Here is a 13,350-nt window from a genome sequence, read left to right as displayed (position 1 = left end):
GTCAGTAAATTAACAAGAACTTTTTGATTACTGATATAATATCAAAAGTTCATTTTTTTTTTCCTGTCGTTGGGATTGTGTTTCTTCTTCTTTAATTTCTTTCCGCCCAATGTTAAGCGCAATTAACACTTGTATTTTTTCTTACTAATATTTACAAGTAATTTAGTATCGACTCTGATGGTGTTTCTCTGAGGAAAATCTCTTTATTCGAAACTTAGAAGCAGGTGTTTATGTAGATTTATCGATAAGAAGCGGGTTCTGATATCTGGTATCACATCATATTTGTTTCCAGTTACATATTATATACTGTTCTTGATAGCTGAACTAAAACTCGTATCATAAAACTTATTCCAAAGCATGACACCGCCATAGCTTGTTGTAGTCTTGATACTTGGAAGAACTTCAGAGATTAATGCACTCGGTGATATATAGCCACCACTAGGTGCTGCTGCGGTATCCGCTGGTAATCCAAGAAAGATCTGACTGCGTGGTGGAGTCGCGGCAGCCCACTCTCTCCACCTTGCCAAAAGATTAGTAGCTGTGCCTGTGTAATGACACTGTGGGTTGTTGTAAAATTGTATCCAGACGTAGTCGAGAAGGCCAGTTTGAATTGCAGCGTCTAGTTTAGCGTCAGGGATAGGACATTGTGGTGCTGCTGACAAGTAGACTTTTCTCTGTGGTGTGCTGAAACCCGAGAGGTCCCGTGCTAGATCATCATAGTAAAGACTGGAACCGTGTTCGATGTCAAAGTCTACGCCATCTAAAATGGCAGACCCGAAAGGTCGAGAAGCTGATTGTCCATCTAAGAAGTTGTTGTAGAGATAGTTAGCTACTTGCTTAGCATCAGCCGGAGAAGACATGCTTGTTTCCGACCCTTGCCCGCCACCAAGAGAGAGGAGGACTTTGATGCCATTGCTCTGGCAAGTAGAAATCTGGGAGCTCAAGAAGGTGCAGCCGTTAGAGGCAGGATCACAATGGCCAGCTAAGTTTAGGGCCGGTGTTCGACCACTCCCAGAGGTGATTAAGAAAGCAATGAGTACATACTTATAGTTGCCTGATGCGCAAGTGGACTCCAAGGAGCCTTCATTGCCGTTCTGTCCCCAGTAGACGGCAATTCCAGCTCCTTGGGCAGAATGGAAAAAGAGAAAAGCAAATGTGAGGAAGAGCAGAAAGAGGACCTGAGAAATGCTTGCCATGTTTGAGGGCGAGCTTGGATTGCTTGACGTAATAGTTGCTGATAAATGGTCATTATATAGGATTGAGAGTGCAGGGAGTTGAATGTAAGTTCTTGGATAGAACATAAGAGTTGAATTTTGTGTAAATGAGAGTATGGAAAACAAAGGATGCGTGTTCCACGAAAGCTGTTCGTCAAGGACAAGCTTGTATTTGGCTTTCCGTGACTTGCTTGTCTCGCTAATAGTTACAAATTCGGGATAGTAGACCTGAGGACAAGACTTTAAAGTCGGCCTTTCATTTGGAATTTAGGCCCTCCACCGCATTTCGAAATTGAGAGGCGTTTATAGGCTTGGAGAATTTCTTAGGCCTGTTTGGGTAACTTTTTCACCCGACCTGTGACTTATTAGTACTGTTTATGTAAATTTATAAGTTAGAATCTGAGAAGTTGAAAATCCTAACTTATTTTCCTCACTTATTTTGATTATTATTAATTTTTATACATATTAGATCATGAATTATCAATAAATTTATCCAATCCATAAACTAAAAGTTATTTTTCACTATAATTTGTAGCCTTCAGTTGCTTGAGGCCTATTGTTAAATGGTATGCTACAAAATGTGCTTGTAACATAGCAATATAATTTTTGTTGATTTATCTGTAGCAAAAAATGTGATCGAGGTTGGTTGTGCTAGGCCCCTCCATGATAAGTTGAGGTGCGCATAAGCCGGGTTGTTGTGCTAGGCCCTTTTGGGTTAAGTCGAGGTACGCGTAAGTTGGGTTGTTATGCTAGGCCCCTCTAGGATAAGTTGCGCGTCACACACCTTATTATCAAAAAGAAAAAAAACATGTGTTAATCATTGTCAAATGTAGTTGCATAGCGACTGACTCATTCTACAACATGAGATTAGACCAACCTGTTCTTCATTTTTTTTTCTAGCATTAAATACTTGCACACATTTTACATATATCCGCAGCTCATTCAGTAAGGTTAATGGTCAGAAATAACTGTTATTGTCCGATTTTGCATCTCTGAAGTTGAATCAGAATATAAATTTTTCTATATTAAATTGATTCAGATGCTGGATCGACAACCCTAACCGTAGTGGCCATTTGATGAGAGAAATATTTGATTAAAGCTCAAGCCTGAAGTGCATTCAGATTTATTGATGACAAGACGATTTTCATATAGAGTATTACTGCTTATTTTCCCAGGTTGCTAGTTGATTAAACATATTAAATGCTGTTCTTGATTGCGGAACTAAAAGTTTTATCAAACAGCTTATTCCACAGCATGATCCCCCCATAACTTGGAGTAGTCTTTATAGTTGGAAGAACCTGAGAGATTAATGCACTTGGAGAAATATAACCACCGCTAGGCGCTGCTGCAGAAGCTGCCGGTAATCCAAGAAAGATCTGACTGCCGGATGGAAGTGCAGCAGCCCATTGCTTCCATCTTGCCAAAAGATTAGTAGCCGTGCCTGTGTAATGACACTGTGGGTTGTTGTAAAACTGAATCCAAACGTAGTCGAAAAGTCCTGTTTTTATTGCAGCATCTAGTTTAGCATCAGGGATTGGACATTGCGGTGCTGCTGATAAGTAAACTTTCCTCTGTGGTGTGCTGAACCCGGAAAGAGCTCGGGCAAGATCATCATAGTAAAGACTTGAACCTTGTTCGATGTCAAAGTCTACGCCATCTAAAATGGCACTCCCGAAAGGTCTAGAAGCTGATTGTCCACCTAAAAAGTTGTTGTAGAGGTAGGTAGCTACTTGCCTTGCATCAGCCGGAGAGGACATGCTTGTAGCTGAGTTGGAACCACCGCCAAGAGAGAGCAGGACCTTGATACCATTGCTTTGGCAAGTGGAGATAACGTTGCTCAAAACGGTGCAGCCATTAGAGCTGGGAGTGCAATGGCTAGCTAAATTTAGGACCGGGGTTCGGCCACTGCCAAATGTGGTTAAGAAAGCAATGAGTACATATTGGTAGTTTCCTGAGGCGCAGGTGGAAGCCAATGTGCCTTCATTGCCACTCTGTCCCCAGTAGATGGCGATTCCAGCACCTCGGGAGGAATGGAAAAGTGTGAAAGTGCACGAAAGGAAGAGCAGGAAGAGTAGCGGGGAAATGCTTGCCATGTTTAGAGGGGAAGTGGAACTTGTTTGATGTAATAGTTGCTAATGAATGGACATTTTATAGGCCTGAGAATGAGGTGTTTTGGACTCATAGTACTTGCACAGAGCTTTAAAAGAGTTGAATTTTGTGAAAATGAGAGTGTTGAAAACAAAGGGGGCATCTTCCACGAAAGCTGTTTGTCATGGACAAGTAGTTGGTATTTTGTGACCGACTTGTATAGCTAAGTGTTAGAAATTTGGGATGGTAGACCTCAGGGCAAGACTTCGAGTCAGTCTTCCATTTCGAAAATAAGACTTCTGGATCTTGTTTTGGTTCTAGGATTTAAACTTCATTCATTCTTAATAAGTATTAAAATCAATGACATACTTAAGTTGCGTTCACTTGAATAGAATCAAATGAATTTTGTACTCCAATGATTAGAGAAAATATCCATGATTTTCATTGATTCAGTCATTCCATTCCAACTATTTGAACTAGAAATCCAACTCAAATGTTTTGAAAGGAACACTGCTCATTCCACTTCTACGTCATGTTTCTCTACAATCAATGTAATGAAAAATTAGGCTCACTCATATTTAGTCGATCATTATTGTCTTCCTCCATAAAACTTCTGTATATTTTTTTTCATTTCATCCAAGTGAACGCAACCTTACTCATCATCTCACATTCATATCTAACCCTCGTACTATTAGCATAACATGAATATTTTATATTTGTTTTACCGAACTTAGTATTACTGTATATAGGTCCGAAATAGGTTACACAAATGACATTCGAAAAAAAAAAATATGTTTAACGAGTGGTATTAATCCTCCTCTTCCAAGCCTCCCTCAACTTCTGAGCATGCTCTTCTCTCCTTGTATCTTGCTTACTTCCATCAGGCATTCAAGAATTCAAGTACATGGGAATACGGTCTTTATTGCTTAATCTTTAGTGAGGTCCGGATCCCTGACAAGTGATTGATACAACATCCTACTAGTTGTTTATTTCCGCTGGGAGAGATTGAGTCTAACTTGGATGTGGGCGCTAAAGGGTCTATGAGTAGAAAATTGATTCATTTTAGGATTTTGCCTAAAAGCAGAAAAAAGCGCAAGTAGCATGTTGATAATAATCGATAGTTCTGGACCGGCTGCTGCCATATCCGGTGATAGTGTTTGTAACAGCTTCAGATAGCTTTCTTCTTATTATTTTTTGGCTGCATGTGTCAATCCTCTTTGTAGTTGCATCGCGACTTCATCAAGGCAATGACTCGTTCTAAGACAAAAGATCAAACCAGCCAGTTCTTAGTTTTTTTTCTTCTGAGTTTGAGACTTGCAAGCATTTTATAAATATCTACAACCAATTCAGTGTCTACTTTAATTAGGGGTTAAGATGCTGCGTTTGTCTTAATTGTGTTTGTAACGACGTCAAGATTGTGTACTTTTAGCACTAAATAAAATTTGCTGACCAACATATATAAACTTGGATAAAATTTTAGTGAAAGAACCATTCTGAGCTATTCAGGTTTATGGTCAGAAGTTGCTGTTATTTTCGGATTTTGTATTCTTTGAAGTCAAATAGAAATTTTTGTGTCTATCAAACGAGTTCTGGATCAACAATCCTAACTTTGATGGTCATCTGACTAAGAAATATCTTATTCGAAACTCAAGGCAGGATTACATTCAGATTTATTGATTTGTAGTAGTACTTGTCTTTCCCTAGTCGGTTGAATACATTAGATGCTGTTCTTGATAGCAGAACTGAAAGTTTTATCATACAGCTTATTCCACAGCATGATTCCCCCATACTTTGGAGTCCTCTTGATAGTTGGAAGAACCTGAGAGATTAATGCACTAGGGGAAATGTAACCACCGCTAGGCGCTGCTGCAGAAGCTGCCGGTAATCCAAGAAAGATCTGACTGCGGGAAGGAAGTGCAGCAGCCCATTGCCTCCACCTGGCCAAAAGATTAGTCGCCGTGCCTGTGTAATGACACTGAGGGTTGTTGTAAAACTGTATCCAAACGTAGTCGAAAAGTCCTGTTTTTATTGCAGCATCTAGTTTAGCATCAGGGATTGGACATTGCGGTGCTGCTGATAAATAAACTTTCCTCTGTGGCGTGCTGAACCCTGATAGAGCTCGCGCAAGATCATCATAGTAAAGACTTGAACCTTGTTCGATGTCAAAGTCTATGCCATCCAAAATGGCGCTCCCGAAAGGTCTAGAAGCTGATTGTCCACCCAAAAAGTTGTTGTAGAGGTAAGTAGCTACTTGCCTTGCATCAGCCGGAGAGGACATACTTGTAGCTGAGTTGGAACCACCACCGAGAGAGAGCAGGACTTTTATACCACTTCTCTGGCACGTCGAGATGACGTTGCTCAAGACTCTGCAGCCGTTGGAGCTGGGAGTGCAATGGCCAGCTAAATTTAGGACCGGGGTTCGGCCACTGCCAAAGGTGGTTAAGAAAGCAATGAGCACATATTTGTAGTTCCCTGAGGCGCAGGTGGAAGCCAATGTGCCTTCGTTGCCACTCTGTCCCCAATAGATGGCGATTCCAGCGCCTTGGGAAGTATAGAAGAGTGCAGAAGATAATGTAAGTACGAGCAGAAAGAGCAGTGAGGAAATCTTTGCCATGTCTGAAAGTTAAGTATAAATTGTTTGATGTAATAGGTTTCAGTAACTGGACATTATATAGGCTGAAGAATGCTGTGACTTGATATTTTATTACTTGCAGAGAACTTAAAAGAGTTGAATTTGTGAAAGTGCGTGTCTTCCACGAAAGCTTGTTTTTCAAAGACAGGCTTATTTTTCTGTTTTTCAGACCGACTTTGCTAGGCTAGTGTAAGAAATTTCAGTTGGTTGACCTCAAGTCAACTTAAATAGGTGGTCTTCATCATAGACGGACAAGACTTGCGTCTAGTACCTCCGATATTTAAGAGTCCCAATATTTTGAATCTGCTATTATAAATTATTATAATGATCTGAAATATGTAAATATGTATTGATTAAGAGTCCAAAAACTGATTTTGAGAAAAGCCTCGCAAATCTTGGGATCGCCCCTGAACTCGGTGTCTCTTTTGCATAACTCAACTAGTGCAGTTAGAAACTAAGAAGCCTACATGTCTGAAGATTTCTTGTATAGCGGCCTTCTGGATGTTAATTCTGTTGTAGAGTCAAGAGATTTGAATTTTACCCATCCCTACATTATATTAAGGATTAAAATCATTAAAAATAACTTGAAATTAAGATGTAACAAATGGAAAGAATGATACAGTATGTTTAAGATATCACTCTCTTTTTCTTTTGTTCTACTGCTACACTTCTTTATGTATTCTGCCAATCTCTCAAACGAGAATTAATCAAACTACTTTGCCAATTTTTAAAGGTTTTAGTGTTAAGGATAATCTAATAAACTTTAAAAAATACATATGACGTTTAGATATCCTATTAAGAAACTACTCCAGAGTCAACATGATACCTAAGTATTTTGATGTCATCTTCCATGGAGATGGCACTGTATCATAGGATCAAATTAAGAATACAGACATAAGCTTAACTAAGTGTTGTATGTGCAAAACCTATTATCCATTTCAGTTTCCACTATATAATTGAAATTTATTTTATAACAATGTATCTACCTTTTCACCGGAAGATATTATATATTTATAAAAATTATATTAATACAGGAGCTAAATTTTGTGAATACAGAAGCTAGAGGAGCTACCAGCGATTTTATTACCCATTTTGGGGTTTTTTGCCAACCAACAAAAAAAAACGCTAGTAGATAAAACAGCTAACAGTTGATCATATTTCATTTCACTATAACAACTTTAGGAAAAACATTTAAGTAAATCTCCAGCATTGCTATAAGATAGACATGGAATTCACATTTACAAATCTCCATATTAGAAATGCTTGAAGTTCGTTACTAAATAAAAAAACAAAGAATCTATTATGCTTTTATTTGTAAGCAAAAATGTGTGTATGCTAATACCTTGTAAAAGCTGGGATCGTGGTTGCAAGAAGTAAATGTTACAGATTTGAACATTTTACAGTTGGCAACAACAGTGACGATGCTCAGAAACAGCCAGTTAGGACACACACGCACAGACTTACTCATCAGATGGGTTGGATTGTCAAATGCAATGACCAAACTTAGGTGACAGCTCCGAACACTGGTGTATTGGGCAACTTATCAGTGTAGATTTAAATATATCACTGCAACTGATTTTACTAACCATCTTGAAACAGTGCTTTAGACACACAACTTGAAGAATAGTTGCCCTGATCTTGGAGCGTTCCATCACATTTTCTAGTTCTTTGAGAACGTGAACGTTTGTTCCCGGACATTGGGGTCTCACATACTACAGTGTAAGTAGACCTTTGTCTTTCTCTTTCTTTGGATTTATAGGAGAGAGATTGAGATTTCACTGTCCCAGACTTCGGCTGTTTTGGGGCCCACACCCTCTGCAAATCTGGTGCGGAACTTGTGAATGATACAAATCTTCTGGCCCTCTCTCTCCTCTTTCGAGCTTCACTCAACTTTTGAGCATGTTCTTCTCTCTTTGTTTCTTGGGGACTTCCATCAGTTATATCAAGTGGTTGGGAAGACTCGTCCTCTGTGGAAATCAATTTTTGAGAATCTTTATCATGTGAATGATAAAACTCTTGCTTATCCTTCCAAGAGTGATTGCTGTCCTCGCTGTTGAACTGGAGAAGGTTTAAGTCATCTTCTTCACCAAATGGCAATAGATCCATTTGCGTGTAGATTTTATCTACCACATCTCCTAGATTACGTTGATACCTGAAAGTTGGAGGACAGAATCAGTATATTATTATGCAAGTTCTCCCTTCAATATACTAATTTCACACTTGATGTTCTTACTAAATTGAAGTCAAAACATTTTACATGGTTTACAGATGGAAGAAATATGGACTTTTAGTATTTTAGAGATAGATTCTCAAATCTAGCGAATAACATCATTACCATCAGTGTTATTAAACGTGATATGCGCACAAAAGCGCAAAGCCCCCCTGGAGCACAAGCGCAATGCGAATACGTGGATTCATCACATCTCGCATATGCACACGTGCATGCATATGCGCGCTTTTAATAACACTGATTACTATCAGAAGCTATCAGTGTTTATTATTGCAATAATCATTAGACCTGTTTGTTATGAACACTCTGCTAAACTATAGAAGTTTAAAGTGCCCACTCTATATGGACTCTATTACGAGCCAAGCTATCTGCAACTGTGCAGCCAGTTGCCAACACCGGCAAATACAAACATGTCCTTTAAAATTTGTGCACAAGTAGTTGAGCAGTTTCATGCTTGTAAGGCCATATATAGCAATCAATTACTTTGAGAAGTAAATGAAAGAGCAAAGACACCATTCTAGTTTCCCTAATTACAAGCTGAATGGAATACTGGGGAGAAGGGATAATGACGATCTAACACGAGACATACTGTGAGTAAATGACTACCACTACCCCTGCTGCACCATAATTTACAGAATTACAATGTATTAAAGCATGAAAACATAAAAGTCTGAAAACTAATCATGAACAGAAAACAGTCAATTATCAGTACCCCTTAAAGAAAGATGCCTTTACCTAGTTTTAATTGTCCTTTCAGCATAATCATAGAGGCTCACATGGCCATGGATGCCTCCTTCTACAAGATACTGAATGATATCTAATATTGTGCAAATTTGTTTCACAAGCTTTCGTTTCGCAAGACCGTCAATTGAACTGGCCACCTCTGACTGCAGTATCTCCATACGCATTAAAATCTGTAATTCATATCTTGCGTTGATTAAGGAAAATGTTGTAGCAAAACTAAATCAACTTGTTTAACCGGTAGTAAACTCATAAGCATTCAATGCAAAAGTTAAAAAGAAAAAAAATTAAGGATACTCTCTAACTACAATTTCTGATGTAGAATCCCGATCAGATGCTTGCAAGTAGGTGTTATTATCATTCTGCCTCTTTAATTTCTTGGGATCCCTAGTTAAAAGTTCAATCAATTTGGTACATAGAGTCCAGTCAGAGGTATTTTCCAATTCAGCGGTTTCATTCTCCAGACTGTTGCCTTTCTGTTTCTGATGTAACCAATGGATAGATGAACTTACAAGTCTCTGGGCCAATATCTGCAAGTCAACCCCTTCAGCTTCAAGACCGTGCTGAATCTTTTTAGGTAGATTAGAGAAGAAGGTTTCTGCAGTTTCTGAGCAAGAAGCTGAAGCAACTCCATCTTGCATTTCTGGTGGTTCTGGTGAATACTGACCAGATATGGGAATTTCAATTTTGCATTGTGTCTTACTTATTCTTTCATCCTTCTCCTTTATTTTGTGCTGATGTGGCCAGGATTTATCTGGAGGTATATGGTGACTCAAACTAGACTTCTGAATTTGTCGCACCCAACATTTTAGAAATTTCATCTTCTTTGATTTTTCAAAATCTCTGGAAAAGTAGACCTCGGCCAGATCCAAATCTGAGAGCTCATAGGCCATTTTGCAGAATGTGCTCCATGTGATATCTGGCAGTGCATTCTTTTTGATTTTCTTCCTTTTTGCATACACCGGTGGTGAACAAATTTCAGATGTTGAGACCCCACTTTTAATACCAAGTTCAGATGATACCTTGTTAATCTTATCATTTATAAATGAGAGAAGAGCTGAATGAACAGTAAAAGGCTTTAGGAGCCCCTTGATTGAATCGCCATTATCTTTTGATATCGACACTAAAGCAACGCAGTCTTCCCTATATAGAAAACTTAAGAATATTTGCCATTTGGGATCGAAATTAATTGACTCGCCACTCCTTCCTGCAATTTGTTGGAGAACTCTATCGGCAAAAGATTTATCTAAACACTTCTTTCCACTTCTCCCAGATTCTTCCGCTAAAAATCGTACTAGAAATTGATTGTGTGATTGTTTTCCCATTTTTGGTATTTCAACATACTTCTGAACTGTCTCAACATTTAGCACTGCAATACCTCCACGAAACTGATCAAAGAATAGTTGTTCTTTGTCAAATCCCTCATCAAGAAGTGCAACAACTGTATCAACTGATCTAACTTTCAATAATTCAAGCTCACAACATTTACATCTCAAAGGCTTTCCACTAATATCCGAGACCTTAAGCCTTAGCTCTCCACGGATACTCTTAATCAACTCATTATTACTATAATTGTTATTATTATTTATGCTAAATGAAGCCCCAATATACGGATAAATCAATCCAAAGGGAACCAGAGCAGAACCCAAAATAATTGTCTCCGTTGAGCAAAACCCCCAACCCAAACTCCTAATCCCATCCTCAACCAAAGTCGTAAACTCATCCACCTCATCACTATCATCACTGCCCTCATTCTCATACTTAACATCAACCCAACTAACATGAATGTCTTTACTAACAAATCTATCATTAACAACACCGAAATGTTTATGAAACACAGAATCCACTCCATCCGAAATATTCAATCCAACAAATTCAGCTAAACAAGTAATCGATTTACAAACAGGCGAAAACAGAAGAACCAAATTAGACGACAAACCCGGAAAATCACAAAAATTACCTGAAACACAATCTACAGTATCAATATCCGCTGCCTCCCAATCGTAATCGTGCAACAACTGAAGCAATGATTTAGCCGTATTCGACGCCTGTGAAGGCGAACAAGAACCTTTCAAATTTTCAAACCGAGACGATGATAGCGAATCGAGAATTGTGGAGAGGGAGTGTAGGGTATAAGAAGGGTGATTAAACGAGACGGCGTTGGAGAGGAAGTGGAGAGCGGAGGAGGAACGAAGAGGCGAGAGAGAGGAGAAGAAGAATTTGAAGGCGAAGAGCGAAGCGGAGAGGGGAGGGAAGGAGAGGAGGATTTTAGAGCAAGTGAGGATTGAATTGAGATAGGGGTTAGGGTTTTGGAGGGGGAGGAGAGGGTTTAGATCTATTAAGAGGAGTATTCGGTTTGTTTTCGAGTAATTCATTTCGGTTGTTTGAGATGTGAGAGTTGAGGTTTGGGAGATTGGGGTGGGAGAGAGATTTGTGTCAACGGAGGTGAAGCGAGATCGGAGAGAGAGAGAGAGAGAGAGAGATTTGGGGGAGATTTTGATTTTGACTCGGGGATGTGCTTGAGCGGGAAGCAGCGGAGGGAAACTGAATACAAAATGTGTCTAATTATGTGGGATAATAGGATATAAAAAGTAGAATTTTTCCTGAATTTATCATTAACTATAAGTTTTATGTAATCGTGTTTGTTATTTTCAGTGAATCAATTCATCTCCGACGAATTATATATTTCTTATCATTAATATTGGTGATTCATGAAATATTTGTTTCCAATTCTTTAAATAAAAGAATCTTTTATCCCTAAAGTTCCCGTGTATAGGACTAAAAACGAATCGGAGTAATTTTGTGTTGAATCTGAATTCGACTAGTTAAAAATGAAATATTTCGTGTTTGTATAAAAATGAGCGAATTCGAATCTGATTTTATAATTTGAACGTATACCGAGTCAATTCCTACTATTCTGGTACTCGGACATATATATCTACAATAACTCGACTATGTTATGACAAAAAAAATAATAATAACTCAGCTATGTTAAGTTTACTCGATTATACATATTTAATAAAGATACTCGAATCTAATTTGGGAATCATGTATATTATTATTATGTATGATATGATAATATTTATATTAATATAATTCCCTACAATTGATTACATTTTAGTTATTGTAAATGATTACTCGAGTATCCATATTTTTTAAATTATCTTCTATAAATTCAAATACGATTACATAAAATTGAGTAATTTGGTATCCATTCAAGTCAAGTAGAATCAGAATCTAAACAAAGGTATATAATTAATTCGAATCAAGACCGAATCTGAACGAATAATTATAAATTCGAGCTGAATCCGATCATATTGCTATTTGTATCTATTTGACTCGTTTTCATCGCTACTTACAAATTTCATGGTTGAACAAAGTTAGGGTTGTAAATGAATCGAGCTGATCGTTAGGTCGACTCAACTCGATTCCGTTCGACTGGAATCGTTAATAAATTCATATTTGAATAAATAAACTATTTAATAAGCTTGATGAGTCGAACTGTACCTTTTTAATATCCAATTTGACTCGTTAAACTCAAACTCCAATCGGTTAGATGGATGCATAAAAACTAAAACTTTTGCGTAAGTGATAAATAACATTAAATGTTTCTGACTACCGGTATAATCTCCATCACAAACAAAAAATTGGAAAAACAAAAAATATCCCTGTCATGACTCATATCCATAATCCGGAGAAATCAAAGTCTTGTAAACTGGTTTTTATGAAAATTCTAATACAATGTAACTCAAATGTTTATACATATGTTACATGAGGACTTATTACGAATAATGATAATGTGAACCGGATGACTCAAGTGATATTAATAATTCTGATTTCACTTTTTGTTCTTTTTCATTTTCAATTTTATAAATTATTTTTTAAGTGTGGACTATTTAAACAAATTAAAGATTGAAATTAGTACAAAGTTGAAAAATTGTTGACAGACTCGGATTCAACTCGATTCTATACCCTATTGAGTTTTTAAAAGTTAAAATATTTTCTACTCGACCTGATTCGTTAATAATTCGATGTCGATTCAGTCATTAACAATAGCATAATAAAAAAGATCAATAAGATAATCGAGTTTGCCTCAACTCGGTATAATAATACTAGACTCGAACTCGAACTCAACCCCGACCCGATTCATGCCTAAACGAAATTATTCTGTAATAAAATATATATATTTTTTTAAAAATCATTGTCTCATTTTTAAGAGATAAACCATTGTTTTTCTGACAAAGATATATGCAAGCTATCACCTACTTCATGTCTTCACCAAGTATACAATATATTCTAATGATATATATGTTATATTTGTAATTATAAATATAAAAATTAGAAATTAGTTAGACTCGATTTAAATAATATCGTACGATATTTGAGTAATCGGATTACTAATAATTTGCAATTTATCTGCTAGTTAAAGCACTGCACAGAAACAG

At 37.5% G+C, this 13,350-nt stretch overlaps 4 protein-coding genes across 4 annotated transcripts; all 4 read right to left on the bottom strand.

Annotated features, from left to right (window-relative positions):
- Positions 1-183: 183 nt before the first annotated feature.
- On the bottom strand, positions 184-1,359 carry LOC108214334 (acidic endochitinase). Its single transcript, XM_017386281.2, has one exon. It carries the CDS (start codon positions 1,299-1,301, stop codon positions 300-302), a length of 1,002 nt encoding a protein of 333 aa, XP_017241770.1. The 5' UTR covers positions 1,302-1,359; the 3' UTR covers positions 184-299.
- A 918-nt stretch (positions 1,360-2,277) lies between these two features.
- On the bottom strand, positions 2,278-3,375 carry LOC108211732 (acidic endochitinase). Its single transcript, XM_017383410.2, has one exon. It carries the CDS (start codon positions 3,305-3,307, stop codon positions 2,411-2,413), a length of 897 nt encoding a protein of 298 aa, XP_017238899.1. The 5' UTR covers positions 3,308-3,375; the 3' UTR covers positions 2,278-2,410.
- Positions 3,376-4,921: 1,546 nt separating this feature from the next.
- LOC108215416 (acidic endochitinase-like) lies at positions 4,922-5,992 on the bottom strand. Its single transcript, XM_017387919.2, has one exon. The coding sequence runs from the start codon at positions 5,914-5,916 to the stop codon at positions 5,020-5,022; it is 897 nt and encodes a 298-aa protein (XP_017243408.1). The 5' UTR covers positions 5,917-5,992; the 3' UTR covers positions 4,922-5,019.
- A 1,377-nt stretch (positions 5,993-7,369) lies between these two features.
- LOC108215415 (uncharacterized) lies at positions 7,370-11,453 on the bottom strand. The gene is made up of 3 exons (XM_017387918.2): positions 9,203-11,453; positions 8,900-9,091; positions 7,370-8,086 (listed from the first exon to the last, which is right to left on the bottom strand). Exons 1-3 carry the CDS (start codon positions 11,278-11,280, stop codon positions 7,516-7,518), a joined length of 2,841 nt encoding a protein of 946 aa, XP_017243407.1. The 5' UTR covers positions 11,281-11,453; the 3' UTR covers positions 7,370-7,515.
- Between the last annotated feature and the right edge of the window lie 1,897 nt (positions 11,454-13,350).

Source organism: Daucus carota, chromosome 3 (genome assembly GCF_001625215.2).
Source record: "Daucus carota subsp. sativus chromosome 3, DH1 v3.0, whole genome shotgun sequence".
In the NCBI taxonomy this organism is placed as follows: Eukaryota; Viridiplantae; Streptophyta; class Magnoliopsida; order Apiales; family Apiaceae; genus Daucus; species Daucus carota.
The sequence above is the reverse complement of the archived record's forward strand: the minus strand, read 5'-3'. Positions and strand labels throughout refer to the sequence as shown.